This window comes from Rhinoderma darwinii, chromosome 6 (genome assembly GCF_050947455.1).
Source record: "Rhinoderma darwinii isolate aRhiDar2 chromosome 6, aRhiDar2.hap1, whole genome shotgun sequence".
NCBI classification, from domain to species: domain Eukaryota; kingdom Metazoa; phylum Chordata; class Amphibia; order Anura; family Rhinodermatidae; genus Rhinoderma; species Rhinoderma darwinii.
In genome coordinates, this window is record NC_134692.1 from 40171947 (window position 1) to 40191641 (window position 19695).

The following is a 19695-nucleotide window of genomic DNA, read 5'->3' on the forward strand; positions in this document are numbered from 1 at the left end:
TCAATATAGAGATATTAGCATCTTACTGTATTGTTGTCGGGGGGGGGGGGGGGGGAGTATTTTTGCAAAGGTTTTGCCTTGTTACTGATGCCAACAAGATTACATTTGATCATTGGGGTCACCAATATAGTGGTGCTTCCAATTGTCATGTTTTCAAAAATGTCTTCCGCAAAAGAAAAAAGAAAAAATGACAATATCTCTAAGTCATTCTATTGAAAAACTCTACAGTCAGCCTCTCCTAGCCTGAAATGGCTGACAACAGGGAACAATTGGTTCCGTTTAACTAGAGAATACGCGGAGATAAGCCATTTTTGGGGTTTAAGTTTTTTTTAACCACAATACAGGCCCTAGAGCAAACAATCACGATTAGTAGATTAGAAATTTATTGAACGTGAATTCTTTCTTTGTTTCTCATCCACCGAGTTGCTTCATTCCTTACAAACAAAGAAATCTTTAACATCTCTAGCAGTGGAATAAATCTATTGCTTAGTAATCCGTGCAAATATAAAAGAGAAAAAAAACTAAAATCAACTACAGTATCTTGTAGTAAAAAATAGGTTATAACGTGCAATAGTGCAATTTCTTCTTTGCTGCTCCAACAATGCAAATCTTTGTATAAAAGTCCACAGAGATTTCTATACATCATTCCATCAGTCTAGCTATGCATTTGTCTTGAGTTGCTGTTTTTATTGGCGTTTTGGGCAACAGGAGATTTGCTTTTTCGAGGACGACGGAGTTTCTGATCCCAGCGCTGAAAAATGGAAGTATGGAAAAGAAAATAATGTAAAGAGAAAAATCAGAATGATCATAATAATAATAATAATAATAATAATAATAATATGGTACAAAAATGCTGTTACTTGGGCTGTGTACAATGTGACACTGTTTTGTGGGCACTACTATGTATCTATCACTCACTACATTGGTGCATTATGCTGTATGGCAATGTCATAATACAGTCATAATACTGTATAATAAATTATTGGAGATAATATGGAAACAAAACTATAGATTGGCATATTAAAGGGTAACTAAACTTTTTAAAAATGTTTGACATATCATATGGACATGTCAGAAGTTTTCATCGGTGGGGGTCTCAGCACTGAGACCCCCACTGATCGCTAAACAAAGTGGCAGAAGCACTTGGTTGAGCGCTATGTCGCTTTGTTTTAACTATAGGTGGGGGTTTTAGTGCTCGGACCCCCACCGATCAAAACTTCTGACATGTCATTATGACATGTCAAAAGTTTCTCAAAAGTTTAGTTACCGTTTAAGACTATATTTTCTACCATATCTGATGGCCTGTCTATAGATTATCAGTTTACTGATCCTTTTCACTCCGATGAGTTGCAATAACTTCCAAATAACCAATCTAAAGTATTGTAGAGTGTTCGGACACTTTTAGCTACAAATGCTACAGTCTTCTCTCATGTTTATAAGACATGTTAATATAGCTCCCTATATTGTATTATTTGAAAAAGGAAATTTTGGCTGGATTTTATGTTAAAGCAAAGTGCCAAATTTAGATAACTCATGCAGTTGCTCTGGTAGGTCTTCTACCAGGCTAAAAAACACAATTTCCCCATACATTTCTATGTGGGGATTGAGATGACAACCCCTATATGCAGTCTTTTGTAGCGCCTTTGAGATCACTTTTTAACCCCCCCGTTTCTCTTGTTGCCTACTACAATTCAACATCTCAATACACTCAGAGCTGCCATTATGCCCTTTATTTGTATTTTTACCTTAACTTTTTTTGCAAGACGATCCCTCCATTTCTCAGCAAGGGAACCTTCTACTAGCAGAAGTCTGTTAAAAACAGATATATATATTTATTTTCTTTGAGCTAATATTGTATATTTAAAATCTTAAAATGAATGTCCACCTTTTAACACAATGTTATTTCTGAGGCTTAATATTCTATTCTGATTAATGTACAACCCCTCCCCGACATTTGATGTACATGTACGATGTAGTCGGGAGGGTGAAGTAGTCGAGTAGTCGATGATGTAGTCAGGAAGGGGGAGTTTGGAGTGGGTATATTACAGCTGACACCCTTCTAAAAGTCGGGGGTCTACAGCGACAGCAGCAGCTAACCCGTTAGACAGAGGGGGCCCCCTGTCACTCCTTAACCCCCACAATGAGATGCGATCGCATGGTGCCGATGGGCTGTCAAAAAAAAGGGAGACGGCTCAAAACACAATAGACTGCAATACATAAGTATTGCAGTGTATTGTGCAAGCGATTTAACGGGACTTACATTTTTGTTTTCCTAAATTAATTTAAAAAAAGGTTTTAGAAATGGTAAAAAAAAATCGCTGTATCCGTAAAAGTGCAAACTGTTACAATATAACATCATTTATCCTGCATGGTGTACACCAGAACCATAAAAAAATATAAGCCAGAATTGTTGTTTTTTTGTAACCTTACAGCCCCAAAAAATTGGAATAAAAAGTTGCATGTACCCCAAAATGGTCTTATTAAGAACTATAGCTTGCACCGCAAAAATAAAACACAAATAAACTTTTGAAACAAATTGTTTTTAAAAGTAGTAAAATAAAGAAAACTAAATAAATGTGTTACTGCCATACACGTATTGACTTGTACTGTAGAATAAAGTTCACATGCAATTCTTACCAGTTTTGCATTTTTTTTATATTTCATAGCACAAAATAATTTTTACAACTATCGCAGTACATTATATATTATATTAAAAGGTGCCATTAAAAACTGCAACTCGTCCCGCAAAAAAAACAACAAATACGACCCTCATACGGCTATGTTGACGGAAAAAGTTATGGCTTTTGGAAGTGCTACTTCGACCGTTTTTCACGGCATCCGCGTGGCAACCGATAGTTTTCAAAGACCCATTCACTTTAGCGGTGAATCGGATCCATGAAAACATGTCCTATCTTCCCACGGATCACGGACAAGACTCGGGCAGCACACACGGTCGTGTGCATTAGGCCTTAAGCTCCCTCTAGTGATGGCTGCAGGTTCACTATTCTGAACTCAAAAGGGCTCAACAGAAATTCATCTTTTACCATGGGAACACATGATCACTATGCTAAAAGACTTGACCTCCCATTGCCCCTTGTAAGCGCACATTAGTGCAAAATGTCAGATTTATAGAGCCTATGGGTATGTTCGCATTGCTTATATATATATATATATATATATATATATATATATATATATATAAAATAAAACATAAAAAAATTGCAATTTACTGTCGTGTAAGATGTAACATATCTTAACGTTACCATAAAATAACCGCACAAGTCAGAATGCAAAAACCACGTTGTATGAATGTACCCTAACAATACTTGGCTTGTCCCATGTAACATGACTTACATTGGGCCTTTCCTACCAAATAACTGTTTTCATCTTTATATTTGGTTATTATAAAACATCAGATGAAAGTTTTTATTGTTGTGGTTATTTAGAGTTTAAAGCGTAACTGAACGTTCAATCAACTTTTTATTTTCTAGCAGCATGTTTAATATAAATATGTTTTGTAATAAACTTTATTAATGAATTTGGGCTCATTTTTGTGTTATATGTGTTTTAAATTGCCACGCTGACACTTTTCTACCACATTTTATTTCTTATATTTCTACTGTTGCTAGCAGAAATCCGTACACCGTTTGAATGTATCAGTGTACGAATTCTGCTGCCTATGAGTACGGGTGGGTGGTGGCCCCATCCTGACGTCAGATGTGCACGCCCCCATTGTGACGTCAGGAAGGTCTCTCTGCATCTATACACTACACAGTTCTCTTTAGAGCGCATGGAAGAGACTGTGTGCACTGGTCTCTGTGATTCTCCCTTTTTTCACAGGCAAAGAGTCTCAGGACACTGTAATCTGAGCTGCTAATTAGCATCAGATAAGACTAGGAATGCTCCGTCCGTCGCCCCCCCCCCTCCCCCCTGCAAGCACCCTGCCGTCCTGTCTTATCTTCCCTGCACTTGCCAGGGAAAGTGAAAGAAAAACTCTGATTCCTTTCTTCTGGAGTGTGCAGAGATATTTCCATCTCTGTATATATAATGTGTTGTGTTGTGCTGTGCATAGCTCAGTGCTCACTCACAGTATTATAGCTCATTGCTCGCTCACAGTATTCTAGCTCAGTGCTGGCTCACAGTATTCTAGCGCAGTGCTGGCTCACAGTATTATAGCTCAGTGCTCGCTCACAGTATTGTAGCTCAGTGCTCGCTCACAGTATTATAGCTCAGTGCTCGCTCACAGTATTATAGCTCAGTGCTCGCTCACAGTATTATAGCTCAGTGCTCGCTCGCAGTATTATAGCTCAGTGCTGGCTTGCAGTATTATAGCTCAGTGCTCGCTCACAGTATTATATCTCAGTGCTCGCTCACAGTATTATAGCTCAGTGCACGCACGCACACACACAGTACTGTAGTTATACCTCAGAATTCACTGCCCATGAAAGATACAGATAGATCGTAACATCGTAACATCACACACAGCACGACACGCCCCTAGACACGCCCCCTAGATACGCCCCTAACAACTTGTGAAAGTTTAGCTACGCTTTAAAGCGTAACTAAACGTTCGATCAACTTTTTATTTTCCAGCAGCATATGTAATATAAATATGTTTTGTAATATACTTTATTAATGAATTTGGGCTCATTTTTGTGTTATATGTGTTTTAAATGGCCACGCTGACACTTTTCTACCACATTTTATTTCTTGTATTTCCCCTGCTGCTAGCAGAAATCCGTACACCGTTTGATCAGTGTACGAATTCTGCTGCCTATGGGTACGGGTGCACGCCCCCATCATGACGTCAGGAAGGTCTCTCTGCCTCTATACTCTACACAGCTCTCTAGCAGCAGAGCGCATGGAAGAGACTGTGTGCACTGGTCTCTGTGCCTGCATGGTTCTCCCTGGCAAAGTGTCTCAGGACACTGTAATTTGAGCTGCTAATTAGTATCAGATAAGACTAGGACTGCTCCGTTCCCCATCCCCCAAGCACCCTGCCGTCCTGTCTTATCTTCCCTGCACTTGCCAGGGAAAGTGAAAAGAAAAACTCTAATTACTTTCTTCTGGAGTGTGCAGAGATATTTACATCTCTGTATATAATGTGTTGTGCTGTGCATAGCTCAGTGCTCGCTCACAGTATTATAGCTCAGTGCTTGCTCACAGTATTAGGCCGGATTTACATGAGCGTGTGCGTTTTGCGTGCGCAAAAAAACGCGGCATTTTGCGCGCGCAAAAGGTACTTAACAGCTCCGTGTGTCAACTGCGTATGTTGCGATTCTAGCGCAGCCGCCATCATGACACTCTGTATGTTTGTAAATAGAAAAGCACGTGGTGCTTTTCTGTTTTCATTCATAGATTTTACTGCGGTTGCGCGAATCACGCGCATCATACGGAAGTGATTCCGTGTGCTGCGCGTGATTTTCACGCACCCATTGACTCCAATGGGTGCATGATGCGTGAACAACGCACAAATATCGGACATGTCGTGAGTTTTACGCAGTGGACACACGCTGCGTGAAACTCACGGACAGTCTGCACGGCCCCATAGACTAACATAGGTCCATGCGAGGCACATGAAAAGCACGCGCGTTGCACGGACGTATATTCCGTTCGTCTGAATAAGCCCTTATAGTGATCACCTCAGAGTTCACTACCCATGAAAGATACAGACAAATCGTAACATCACACACAGTAAGACACGCCCCTAGACACACCCCTAGCAACCGGCCAGAATCAGGAAGTGTGAGAAAATAGATGTGGACGGTTTCACAAGAAAGAAAGCTGCAAAAAAGGTACTTTGAAGTGAAAAAAATTGCTAGGAGTAATGAAGTCACATAGAGGGACATAATAGCAGTTTAAATATTTTTTCGTTGCGAAACTTTAGCTGCGCTTTAAGCTAAAAAAATATATATATTTTTTTTTTCCCTGTCGGACAGTGGCGTTATGATAGGACACTGTGTGTATTTGTTGTGCTGAGTGTGCTGGAGCCCCACAATTCCAAGACCAGACATAGACTTTACTAACCAGGCTATAAATTGTGCCCAATTATTTATATATGCAGCTCTATATTTTTCTAGTCTCTCCATATTGCTCACCGTCATTAGACATTCTTTGCATGTTGGTATAAACTGAGTCTTCCAATGTTTAGGAATAATGCTACAAGCGACAGAATGGAGCAACATGATCAGTCTTCTTTTTAGATGGAGGTCATGCAGGTGGAAATATTGATCTCAAAACCACTTTAAGATGATTTCTGATGTTTATATCTAAACTATCAAGTTTGTAATGGTAGTAAAATGAAAAAAATGGTATTACCTGGTGCGCTCCTTATCTTCATATCCCATTATTATATACTCTTCATTGACCACCAGTTGTGGGCACAGACAGCCAGAGTTTGTGTACAGAGTGACTGTGTCTTTTGGAATGTTCACCAGGGAAGACTTCAGAATCTCTTTGACCTCTACGACTGCGGTGGCATCGTGGCATTTCACCTTCACTTCTTTCACTTTTGCGTGGATTACTAGAGTTGGATAAAGCAAATGATAAATAGCTTTTCAGCCTAAATTCATTTTTAGAAACATATGAATAATAATGGAGTTTAATTTGGTAGAAGGCATGACTTCTTCCCCCTCTCTGCTATTATCGAACTACCAATCCAGCTTTGAGCTGAACAGATGAATCATAGGCACAGACTGGTTGCTGGGGATTTACTGCTTAACAACGACATCCTTTTGAATGGTGTTGTCTGTCAGACAGCACATCCCTGAAAACCAGTCGGTCTAATAATTTGTAATGGGCTGAAGACAGAGGAGATACAAGTATGCTTGGTAGGAGTAGTGATTGTGTCTGTATCACTTGGAACTGTCAAACCACTATAAACCATTGGATCAATAGTATGTGGGCCAACAAAAATAATTAAAGGGGTGCAAGGGCACATTGTAAAAAAAGTTAATGAAAGAAAGGGTGTGAACAGGTGTTTCCAAACACACTTTTATGACTTTTGAAGCTGTTTCATAAGTCATAGGAGATGGTACAGCAGCTGGAATCTCCACCAATCCTGAGATGGCTCTGGTCCCTGACCCATCTCTAGTCCTAAGGTGAACAAATATTTTATTTTCTTCTCCAAAGAAAATACAGGTAAGTTATATAAAACTAGCACTGGATTTTTTTTATTTCAATCAAGGGGTAACCATGAATGCATGACACTATTGAGATAAAAATGGGATCCTGCTCTACTAATTCTTGAGATATGCGCACAGCCCAACTACTAGACCCCCATCAATACGGATATTACTACATGTCTGATTAACTCTTTGAGACATGCCATTTGCCTTCTCTATTTAACATGTTTAACGTAAGAGGACAAAAGGAATGTACTGTATATCACGGCAGAAGAGTGATATCAGTTTTCTTACCATAGTTGTAGTTATTCTTGAGATAAGTCTTTTGTGAAGCTTTCATTGGCTTACACTTACAATGCTCTAAAATAAAAACAAAGAAAACACAAAAGAAAATGGCATTAACACTGAAATGGTAAAGCCACATTGATTAGTCTGCTAATAATTACTAGGGAATTATATTGACATCTATATATAACCAATCATTTATTCTGAGAGTCGACATGATATCATTTTACCATGGCATTATATCCATGCCAAGACCCAATAAGGGCCTATTCACATCAGAGTCGGGGGTTCCGTTGATGGGTTCCACTAGACCTTTCCGGCGGAGGAACCCATCAACTGAAATGCAAACTGAAACCATAGCTTCCGTTTGCATTACCATTGATTTCAATGGTAATGCTTCCGTTGCAAATGGTTTCCGTTCCGTAAGGTTTTCGGGGTTTTTTTTGCAGAAAAGATAGCACAGTCGACTACGCGGTTTCCTTAAAAAAACTGACACCTTACAGAACAGAAACCATATGTAACGGAAGCATTACCATTGAAATCAACGGTAATGCCAACTGAAGCAATGGTTTCGATTTGCCTTTCCGTTGATGGGTTCCTTCAACAGAAAGGTCTAGCGGAACCCATCAACGGAACCTGACGCTGATGTGAACACACCAAAAGGATTTGCCGGTGGAATAGTAGGACATTTTGATTAGCCCTGCACATGTATTATTGGAATGCTACCTGTATGATCCAATAATTACACTATACAGAGGAATTGTTTTTCATGCAGTTGTCTGTGTTATTTCATGAAATGTAGGCCTACACCTAAATACCATTCCACAGATTAAATCTAAATAAAATAATGAGTTACTGTACTTATCTTGTATTGAACTTAAGTTGCAGATTTCACCCTATCTAGTCAAAGGATGCAATCCCCGGGAAAATCTGCGGCTTTTCTGCAAAATAATGTGCATGCAGCATATGTGAAAATCTACAGCATGCTAATATTTATGCTGAAATTTTTTGCTACGTGTGAATGGGATTTTAAAAACACCATTCACATGTATTGTTTTGTATATTGCGTTGGATTTGCGTTGTAAAATCCGCAGCCTATTTCTTCTGCTCCATCTGGACTTCCTGTGTTAGGGCTAAACGGTTAGGTCACCTGTCACAGACAAACCACAATCCGTTTCCAAAAGCAACCAGAAGAAGTAATGTATATGAATAAAGAATGGATGCAAATTTACTCATCTTTTTATGTAAACTTAAAAGTGTTACATTATGTTAAAAGAATGTTCCCTCTTTATAATCTCTAAAATAGAATATTGCATTGCAGACATAAGTTGTTAGTTGGTTACAGTTTATATAGTACAATAATATTTATATACATAGAAAAAAATATGGCAACCTTCATTTGTATTAGGCGCCATGCACACAACTGTAGTTATGTGGCCGTATACTATTCGCAATTGCAGAACTACAATTGCGGATAGTATAAAACACATGCTATCCTATGGGCCAATGCACACGACCATGGTTTCCACGGTCCGTGCATTGCCCGGAGCTCGGACCATAAAAAAATAGGACATGTCATTATACGGTCCGCAATTGCAGTCTGGGCTCATTGAAATGAATGCACATCTTGTGTGTGCACGGTCCGTGATTGCGGACAGCCCGCGGATGACACTCCACTGCCGGTCCGAGCCGTAATCACAGACCGTGCACACAGCTACGGCCATGTGCAGGTGGCCTTAGGTAACTGCTTTGTAAGCAATATACTAACATACTTATATTGCCCAAAAGATGGGTTCAGATGTGGCGGATATTTTGTGTTACATGCTGATTCTGCAGCGGATATTAATTATTGCATTGTAAAGGGCGAAATTTGCAACATAATGAGCATCTTGCAGATTTGAAACTCTGCAGCATGCTCTGAATTCCCTGCAGATCTTTTCCCGCTATATTTGGATAGTGTTTTGACACCCCCATCCACAAGTATTGTACTATAAATTGATTTCGATTTTCAGTGAAGAATACCCATAGAAAATCTGCGACAATTCTACCACGTCTGAGCTCACCCAAATTGTTTTCTTTACACAAGGCAGTAATTTAGACCTAATAGGCAAAAAAAAAAACCTACAGCTGCTCTTCAGGGCACCTGTGAAATACTGGCATAAAGTATGCCTCTATTCTACACGTTGTTCACTAACCATAGAGAATTTGATTTATAATGCCTACTTGTAAAAGGAATTAATAAGGTAATAGAAACATATTAAGAAATTGCTGATAATGCAATGCCATAGTATAGAAGTGAAAGCATTTCTAGAATACCAATGCACCAGATTTCAGTTTTGTTATCTCAGTTGCATAGACTAAAAAAAGATTATATGGAAAATTTACAAACCAAAGTACAACAGAATTCAAAAACTTCAAGAGTACAAAGCATGAGCTAAATTTATGATATGTTTTTGACACTTACTTTTGAAAAGTGTAGAGACAAGGGAGCTTGGCTAAGATGAAATGCACCAAATTTAATAAATGTGTGCACCATCTTTTGTGGAACGTTGTACATGTTTGCCAGAGAAAGAGAGATTATGAAAGAGAAATTAAACCCTCTCGTCATTTCCTATATATCATTCAAATATCGTATTGCATTCACTTATATAGGGGTTGTCTTGACATGGGTCAGATTTCCATACTGATGACCTATCCACAGAATAGGTCATCAATATATGATCAGTGGAGTCCGACACCCGGACCCTGCACCGATCAGGTGTTCCGGCTGCCTCCGGCACCTGAAGTTATGCAGTGGTCGTGCCGAAAACGGATGGCTCCGACCACTGTATAGCGTCCCTGCTGCAACAATGCTGCTCTGCTCCTATTCAATCAAACAGTCCGAGTGTCGTACCCCCACGATCATATACTGATGACCTATCCTGTGGATAAGTCATCAGTGTGGAAAACTGCCCGTGCCCAGACAACCCCTTCAATTTTTTGTGATAGTCAAAGTTATATAGATATATAAATAAAGATTCCCTTGTCAATATCTTTCCCAGCCTCAAATGCCTTTGACAGCGACTCCACAGATATCCTCCCTAGTGCCAGCCATCGGCGTTGACATCAGTGACAGTGAAGTTTGCCAGTATAGACCAAAGAAATTCAATACTATACTCAAAATTATTATATTATATATATATATACAGTGCATTCAGAAAGTCTTCAGACCCTTTCACTTTTCTCACATTTCGTTATGTTGAGTCCTTGTGCTAAAAGAAAAAAAAATTTACGTTTTTCTCGATCATTCGGTTCTCAATACCCCATAATGACAAAGTAAAAGCAGAATTTTAGAAATTTTTGTAAATTTATTCAAAGTGAAAAACTCAAATTTCGCATGGACATATGTATTCAGACCCTTTGCTATAACACTTGAAATTTAGATCTGTACTCGCGATTCTCTATATCATCTTTGATATGTTTCTACATCCTTAATTGGAGTCCACCTGTGATAAATTCATTTGATTGGACATGATTTGGGAAGACCCCTGTCTATATAAAGTCTCACAGCTGACAATACATATCAGAGCGAAAACCAAGCCATGAAGAGGAAAGAACTTCCTGTAGAGCTCAGAGACAGGATTGTGTGGAGGCACAGATCTGGAGAAGGGTACAAATAAATCTGTTGCACTGAAAGTTCCCAAGAGCACAGTGGCCTCTATAATTCTTAAATGGAAGAAGTTTGGAACAATCAGGACTCTTCCTAGAGCTGGCCGCCCCACCAAACTAAGTAATCGGGGGAGAAGGGCCTTGGTACAAGAGGTGACCAAGAACCCAATGGTCACTCTAGCTGAGCTCCAAAGATCCTGTGTGCAGATAGGAGAAACTTCCAGAAGGTCAACCATCACTGCTCATCACCTGCCCAATACCATCCCTACAGTGAAGCATGGTGGTAACAGAATCATGCTGTGGGAGTGTATTTCAGCGGCTGGGACGGGTAGACTGGTCAGGGTTGAGGGAAGATGAATGGAGCAAAGTACAGAGATATTCTTAATGAAAACCTGATCCAGAGCACTCTGGACCTGAAACTGGGTCGAAGGTTCAATTTCCAACAAGACAATGACCCTAAGCACACAGCCAAAACAACACAGGAGTGGTTTAGAGACAACTCTGTCAGAGCCCTCACCTGAACCCAATCGAACATCTCTGTGGAGACCTGAAAATGGCTGTCTACCGACTGCCCCCATCCAACCTGACAGAACTAGATCTGCAGAGAATAATGGCAGAAGATCCCCAAATCCAGGTGTGCAAACCTTGTGGCATCATACCCAAGAAGACTGGAGGCTGTTATCACTGCCAAAGGTGCATCAACTAAGTCTGAGTAATGGGTCTGAATATTTATGTCAATTCAATATTTTCGTTTTTCCTTTTCAATAAATTAGCAAAGATTGCTAAAATTCTGTTTCCACTCTGTCATTATGGGGGTATTGAATGCAGAATGATGGGGGAAAACCTGAATTTTTTTTTGTTACTTCAGCAGAAGGCATCAACATAACAAATTGTGAAAAAATGTAAAGTGTCTGAAGACTTTCCACATGCATTATATATATATATATATATATATATATATACACTACCGTTCAAAAGTTTGGGGTCACCCGGACAATTTTGTGTTTTCCATGAAAACTCACACTTATATTTATCAAATGAGTTGCAAAATGACTAGAAAATATAGTCAAGACATTGACAAGGTTAGAAATAATGATTTTTATTTGAAATAATAATTTTCTCCTTCAAATTTTGCTTTCGTCAAAGAATGCTCCATTTGCAGCAATTACAGCATTGCAGACCTTTGGCATTCTAGCTGTTAATTTGCTGAGGTAATCGGGAGAAATTTCACCCCATGCTTCCAGAACGCCCTCCCACAAGTTGGATTGGCTTGATGGGCACTTCTTGCGTACCATACGGTCAAGCTGCTCCCACAACAGCTCTATGGGGTTGAGATCTGGTGACTGCGCTGGCCACTCCATTACAGATAGAATACCAGCTGCCTGCTTCTTCCCTAAATAGTTCTTGCATAATTTGGAGGTGTGCTTTGAGTCATTGTCCTGTTGTAGGATGAAATTGGCACCAATCAAGCGCTGTCCACAGGGTATGGCATGGCGTTGCAAAATGGAGTGATAGCCTTCCTTATTCAAAATGCCTATTACCTTGTACAAATCTCCCACTTTACCAGCACCAAAGCAACCCCAGACCATCACATTACCTCCACCTTGCTTGACAGATGGCGTCAGGCACCCTTCCAGCATCTTTTCAGTTGTTCTGCGTCTCACAAATGTTCTTCCGTGTGATCCGAACACCTCAAACTTCGATTCGTCTGTCCATAACACTTTTTTCCAATCTTTCTCTGTCCAATGTCTGTGTGCTTTTGCCCATATTAATCTTTTCCTTTTATTAGCCAGTCTCAGATATGGCTTTTTCTTTGCCACTCTGCCCTGAAGGCCAGCATCCCGGAGTCGCCTCTTCACTGTAGACGTTGACACTGGCGTTTTGCGGGTACTATTTAATGAAGCTGCCAGTTGAGGACCTGTGAGGCGTCTATTTCTCAAACTAGAGACTCTAATGTACTTGTCTTGTTGCTCAGTTGTGCAGTGGGGCCTCCCACTTCTCTTTCTACTCTGGTTAGAGCCTGTTTGTGCTGTCCTCTGAAGGGAAATCTTCATTTTCTTGGCAATTTCTCGCATGTAATAGCCTTCATTTCTAAGAACAAGAATAGACTGTCGAGTTTCACATGAAAGCTCTCCTTTTCTAGCCATTTTGAGAGTTTAATCGAACCCACAAATGTAATGCTCCAGATTCTCAACTAGCTCAAAGGAAGGTCAGTTTTATAGCTCCTCTAAACAGCAAAACTGTTTACAGCGGTGCTAACATAATTGCACAAGGGTTTTCAAGTGTTTTCTAATCATCCATTAGCCTTCTAACACAGTTAACAAACACAATGTACCATTAGAACACTGGAGTAATGGTTGCTGGAAATGGGCCTCTATACACCTATGTAGATATTGCATTAAAAACCAGACGTTTGCAGCTAGAATAGTAGTTTAGCACATTAACAATGTATAGAGTGTATTTTTGATTCATTTAATGTTATCTTCATTGAAAAAAACTCTGCTTTTCTTTAAAAAATAAGGAAATTTCTAAGTGACCCTAAACTTTTGAACGGTAGTATATATAGTATATATTTTCCACAAGAATACAAATATACAGCATTACACAACTAGTCTAAGGGTATGTTCACACGGCCTATTTTCAGACGTAATTTGGGCGTTTTAGACCTCGAATTACGCCTGAAAAGACGGCTCCAATACGTCGGCAAACATCTGCCCATTGCTTGCAATGGGTCTTACGATGTTCTGTTCAGACAAGCTGTATTTTTACGCGTCGCTGTCAAAAGACGGCGCATAAAATTACGCCTGCGTCAAAGAAGTGCATGTCACTTCTTGGGACGTAATTGGAGCCGTTTTTTATTGACTCCATTTAAAAACAGCTCCAATTACGTCCGTAATGGACACGGCGAAAAACGCATGCACTTACAAAAACGTCTGAAATACAGGCGCTGTTTTCGCATAAATGTTTGATGAAGATTCTTCTCTAGATCTGTAGATGGGAAGTGACAATATTATTTACAGTGCTATATGACACTGGCAATTTTATTGTAATTTTGCTGCACTTTCACTGACCTCTTATCCCTATAGAAAAAGCAGCTCATTGAAATTCACTCAATGGTTACTGTGTCTATAGGTCTTTTTATCTGCCAGACATTCTGCCAACATTTGTGCTGGCTTTCAAGAGAATGAATTGTGGTGTTTTTGCTCTATCAAACATTCCAGGGCAGACCCAAAGTTATCTGTATTGCCGTATCTAATGCCAGCACAGTTATATTAGGAAATTTAGGATTTGCATCCCGCTGTGTCTTGTTTTCAGGCTCTGAATTTAAAAAAGGAAAAACCACTGCACTGAAGAGAATTTTAAATGTACACAATCCCCCATGTATCTGTGTAAGTATGTGTTTCTGGAGGCAATGCTTCTAAGGGTATGTTCACACGGCAACGTCAATTACGCCTGAAATTACGGAGCTGTTTCCAGGCAAAAACAGCTCCTGAATTTCAGACGTAATTGCTCGTACTCGCGTTTTTCGCGGCGTCAATTACGGACGTAATTGGAGCTGTTTTTCAATGGAGCCAATGAAAAACGGCTCCAATTACGTCTCAAGAAGTGACATGCACTTCTTCGAGGCGGGCGTCTTTTTACGCGCCGTCTTTTGACAGCGGCTCGTAAAAAAAAAGCCCATCTGCACAGAACATCATAAGACCCATTGAATTCAATGGGCAGATGTTTGCAGCCGGTTTGGAGCTGTATTTTCGGGCGTAATTCGAGGCGTAAAACGCCCAAATTACGTGCGTAAATAGGGTGTGTGAACATACCCTTAGGGAGAATCTGACTAATAAGGCATTCAATGGAACATGACGCAATTTGTTTTCTCTTGAATTTTAAACGGCTCTGAGAGAAAAACCTTGGTATACCTTTGTATCAAATCAGAGGAATACAGAGGTACAGTATAGACTTGTATGGGTGCCATATTACAGCTCCGTATAACTCAGAGCTTGTATGCAGCTGTAATAGGGCCGTGTACATGATGCCTAAGACAACTTCAGTCATGTCTTAGTACCCATTGTGACGTTGCAGCAGGCAAAAGTTGTAGTTAAGTACAAGTTTTGCACCATCCAACAATGTCATGTAACAGTAATGTAAAGCAGTCAATGGAAAATGGACGTTGTAAGATATTGACTTCAATGGCGAAGAAAAATGTTAATGCAGCGGAAAAAGTCACACCATGAGCGTCATGACATGATTATACGTATATGTGAGCAAAGAAAAACAGGGGGGCCTCTAGGAACACACTAATAATGACACAGTGATTTGGAGAAGGAATAGGAGTCTGTCATTTTGACTTCTTCTTCCATTGACCATTGCAACCCCAGTGAACAACACTGCAATAAATTACAAAATAGACAACATATTGTTTCTTCAGTGCTAGTTGTTAGGCCTTCACATGCACTTATAGTGAACGGCAAATATATTTAGGACAAAATAATTTCCAAACTGTAAACATACTTAATGGTTGTTGTTTTACATATTTAAAAGACTAGGGACAACCCAAAACAAATAAAATAGATTTCCAGGCCGCCTACTCACGGAGGTTTATTTCAACTTGAGTATATATGTGACTATTACCTAAAAAATTTATTTTTTGCACTGGTAATGTGGTTTAGAAGTAATAGTAAGACATACTGGTGAGCTTATGGTGGACTTGTGCATACACGGAGCAGCTAATCTGAACAGCAGAAGTCTCAGACTTGGAAATGGTCCTGAGGGTTCACTCTCCATCTATACAGAACATGTCCACATCCACTCTTTATTGCATCGTAACCTTCTTTATCATTGCACACACAGCACACATCATCAATAAGGACTCAGGGGTGGACATACCATTGGTGCAACTAGGGGCCCAGTAGGTAAGGGGGTCCAATGCTATCTTATAAGCAGGCAGCAGCTTCCTACTATCTATAGCTCACAATTACTGATGGATTGTTAGAGAAATATGAGAGATGCTCTATGATGAGCTTATATAGAGAAAGGGGCCCATATAATGTTCTTGTACAGGAGCCCTCTGCTGTCTGTGTCTGCCCCTGTAAGATCTAATAGGTTATTTATAAATCAACCCATAAGAAATAGACCCTAGTGAATGGCTTTGAAGTCACTTCCAAATGGGGTTCTCTTCTGCTGGAACTTTATGCCCCATTATTGAGTCAGTGCTATGGTCTATTGGAGGATCCTCTGGTATGTTGATGGGCCAGTTTGACCCTTTCAGTGGTGCTTTAATGGGGCAGTACTAAAAGAAAGCAATGAGGAGAATAGGAGGGAAAGGTTTGTTTGGGGGAGCCAGTGGCTTCAGCATTAGTGAGCGGGACTACTCAAGCTGTTTGCCATAAGCACTCCTCCTGCAGCCCTGCTCAATGCGTAACAAAATGCTTACTGAGGTCTGAGTGTTGGTTTGTGGTTGAATAAGTCTCTGTTCACATTTGCATTGGGGTTTTTCATTATCAACTTTTCCGTCACTTTTTACAGCAAGAATACTGCAGCATGCAATGCTATTCTTGTCGTCAAAGCAGCAGAAACCTTTATAGAATCCTGACCGAATTATAAGTCAACGGGGTCCATTCAGCGACACTTGGATCCATTGCATGATAAACGGAAGCCATATCACAGATGTGAACAGAGCGAAGTTAAGAAAGAACCGGTTACATAACTGGGGTAAATGGACGCTATGAATGCAACAGTTGAAATTGTGGCAAATTCCAGTAGTAAGGGAATTAATAATTGCGGACAAAAAATAACCTCAACCCAACCATTATCAGATGCCAAAAACACGCTGCATCTGAACCGTATAAATGTGAGACTACTACTCTAAGTAAAAAAGCAGAAATTTGTGTTTTGTAAGACTGGAATAATTTACTGGAATCCTGCTGATACATTCCGAGTTGTACTGGTAAAGTTAGACATTTTTCACACTACAAGACAGATTCCCCTTGGTTAAAACATATCTGGGCACTGCTCACTTCACTCTCTATGCCAAATGACCAAAAATGGTTACAATATTTAAAATACAAGTGTGGAGAAATGAATGAACAAAGACGGCATTATAAAGACAAAAAAAGTTTACTGTGGATGAAAAATGTAACCTTGGTTCTCTGCTGGTCTGGATTTTAGACCACTTCCTCTCCCCATCAGGAAAATTGCATGTCTCTGGTTTGTAGTAAAGTCAAAGCTCTTCTGTTCTGACCTATAGGGATTTCTGTATTATTGACTATGACTCACATTTCTACCCATTTTTCTACTGCCCCATACACATGCAGTGGAGTGCACCATGTTATAGGCACTGCTGCACAGACTCTGGGGCACTCTGAATTATCTGTCTAGCCTCCGCCTTTCTGGAGATATCGGTGCCGTTATTATTGGCGCCCGATATGTAAATTAGCCCCTTTACTGTCAGTGGGTCTTTGCATTTAGTTCTCCACTCCGCACCATAGGAAGGCACTGTGTGTTGGCAGAGATTGTCTACAACAAGCAGTTTCCTATGAGCTGCCATGCTGATCCAAATTACATTCTACAGCAAACATAAATTATATAAGCAGAGATCTAGAACGCCCATGCACTTCTGTGATTATCCCATGATTTCCCTATTAAAGGGGTTCTCCGTGACTATAACATTGATGGCCTATCCTTATTATAGACCATCGATGTTTGATCAGTCTGGTCTGACCACCAAGACACATGCTGATCAACACAATGGGTGAATGGGACGAGTGGCAGTACCAGGCACGGCCACTTGTGCAGATGAGCCGCTGTCCCCATGTAAACAATGAAGGGCCTGCAGCTTCTTCACTATACTGATTGGTAGGAGGCCCCAAGGTCCGACACCCACGATCAAACATTGATGGCCTATCCTTAGGATACGCCATTAATGTATAATCCCGGATGAAGCATCATATGATGTGAAACAGTTGTCATGCCAATACTTGGATCAGAAGTCTTGCGTTTGCCCCAAGTGCCAATGTGTTTTATCTTATGCACTTGGAATACAATAAAGACTGAAGATCTCTACAACCGGTGAGTGCCGCGCTTGATTTTCTTATTACTATTTTCCTAATAATACTGTACTTCACAGAGATCTATGAATTTTTATTAGGGGATGGCGATTTTTTTTTTACTGTGTAGATGTATATCACCAAATAGAAGTCTATTTGCTGTTTTGTGAGGTAATAAATACATCTTTTGTCATTTAAAAGATGGTAATAGTATTGTATATCAAATATATGGTGGTTATTTTGGATACCTTGAGAGGCGGTTATTTTTAAATATAGTGATACATTATTTTTTTTTTGTATGTATTAGATAAAACCAGTGCACTCGCTCATTCTTATTGGATGGCAATAGAGATGCGCTACTTTTGTTTCTCAAATATATCAATTTTACTGTCAAGTTCTCAAAGCTGGATGACAAGCAAAAACACTTCAAATTCTTTATATGCATTATAAAAGGCAACAAAAATTCAACAGTTATCAATGTTTTCCACTCTGGTATAAAGCCAGCCACAAAATACTGAAAAAGCTTTGAGCAACTGATCCATTCTCCCTAACAGTATAAGGCTTCGTTCACATCTTCACTAGGGTTCTGTCGGAGCTTTCCGATGGAACGGAGCCCTGACAGACACAAACGGAAACCATAGGTAGTCGACTACGCTATTGATTCCGTCAAAATTACGGAGCCCTTGCACAACGGAGACAAACGAAAACCATTGGCACCGGATCCGTCACCATTGAAATCAATGGTGATAGAAAGGGAAACCTATGGGAAACCTCTGAACTTCGGAACGGAGCCCTAGCGCAAATGTGAACGAAGCCTAATTTGTAATATAACATTCTCCCGAACAGTAATGATTTGTCCACTTGGCAAAATGTGAGGATCTATCTCATCATAGAGCAATATTTGTGGCTAAATGAAAAAAGGATCACATCACTTGACCCACTGAGTGTTAAAATACTTATATGATGAGTAATAATTTTCTCCTAAATATAAACTTACCAGTTGCTGCTCCACCACAATTTCCATTGTTTGAGTCAATTGGGAAGTCCGGCATCGATTCTTAAAATACAAAAATATTAATATTAGTCAATGTCAACGTAGGAATCTTAAAATGTTCCCTAGTTTTATAGTTTTGAGAAACATATTTTCTAAATGATTCAGAAGAGAGTTGTGTACACTCACTGCATGGTCCATACACATGTAAGACCTCTCTACAGAAGCACCATGTGAAATGTGTTCGAGGACAATTTTCCATTTAGAATTCATTTTGCGAGTAGGTTTTTCAGGTAGAATACCTGGAAACAATTTGCAATCCTTCATGTTATTTTGCCTTTTATAGATAAGATGACCTGGTCCTGGTTTCAAATATGTGAAATGTGCCATTTGTGCCATCTGAATCAATGGATTGTTTAATGGAACAATCAGCCATATGGACTGTGTTTATATTATGACATGTAATTATTGTGTAAGTGTCTAAAGATGCAGGAAGCCCATCAAAAATATAGAATTTTCCATGTTTTACAGTGATTGACAACGCAGTCAACATAAACATAAATAACATTCAGAGAAGATGTGGATATAAGTACGAGCATTGTTGACT

General features: G+C 39.7%; 1 protein-coding gene across 1 annotated transcript in view; it reads right to left on the reverse strand.

The window, feature by feature from the left end:
- Nucleotides 1-366: 366 nt before the first annotated feature.
- FRZB (frizzled related protein) overlaps nt 367-19695 on the reverse strand; it is a 28107-nt gene continuing 8778 nt past the window's right edge. Inside the window, exons 2-6 of the mRNA XM_075831160.1 lie at nt 19095-19154; nt 7419-7484; nt 6319-6523; nt 1746-1809; nt 367-751 (exon numbers count right to left, since the gene is read on the reverse strand). Of these exons, the coding sequence (XP_075687275.1) occupies nt 656-751; nt 1746-1809; nt 6319-6523; nt 7419-7484; nt 19095-19154 (491 nt within the window). The 3' untranslated portion in view covers nt 367-655. The remainder of the gene's footprint in view (nt 752-1745; nt 1810-6318; nt 6524-7418; nt 7485-19094; nt 19155-19695) is intronic.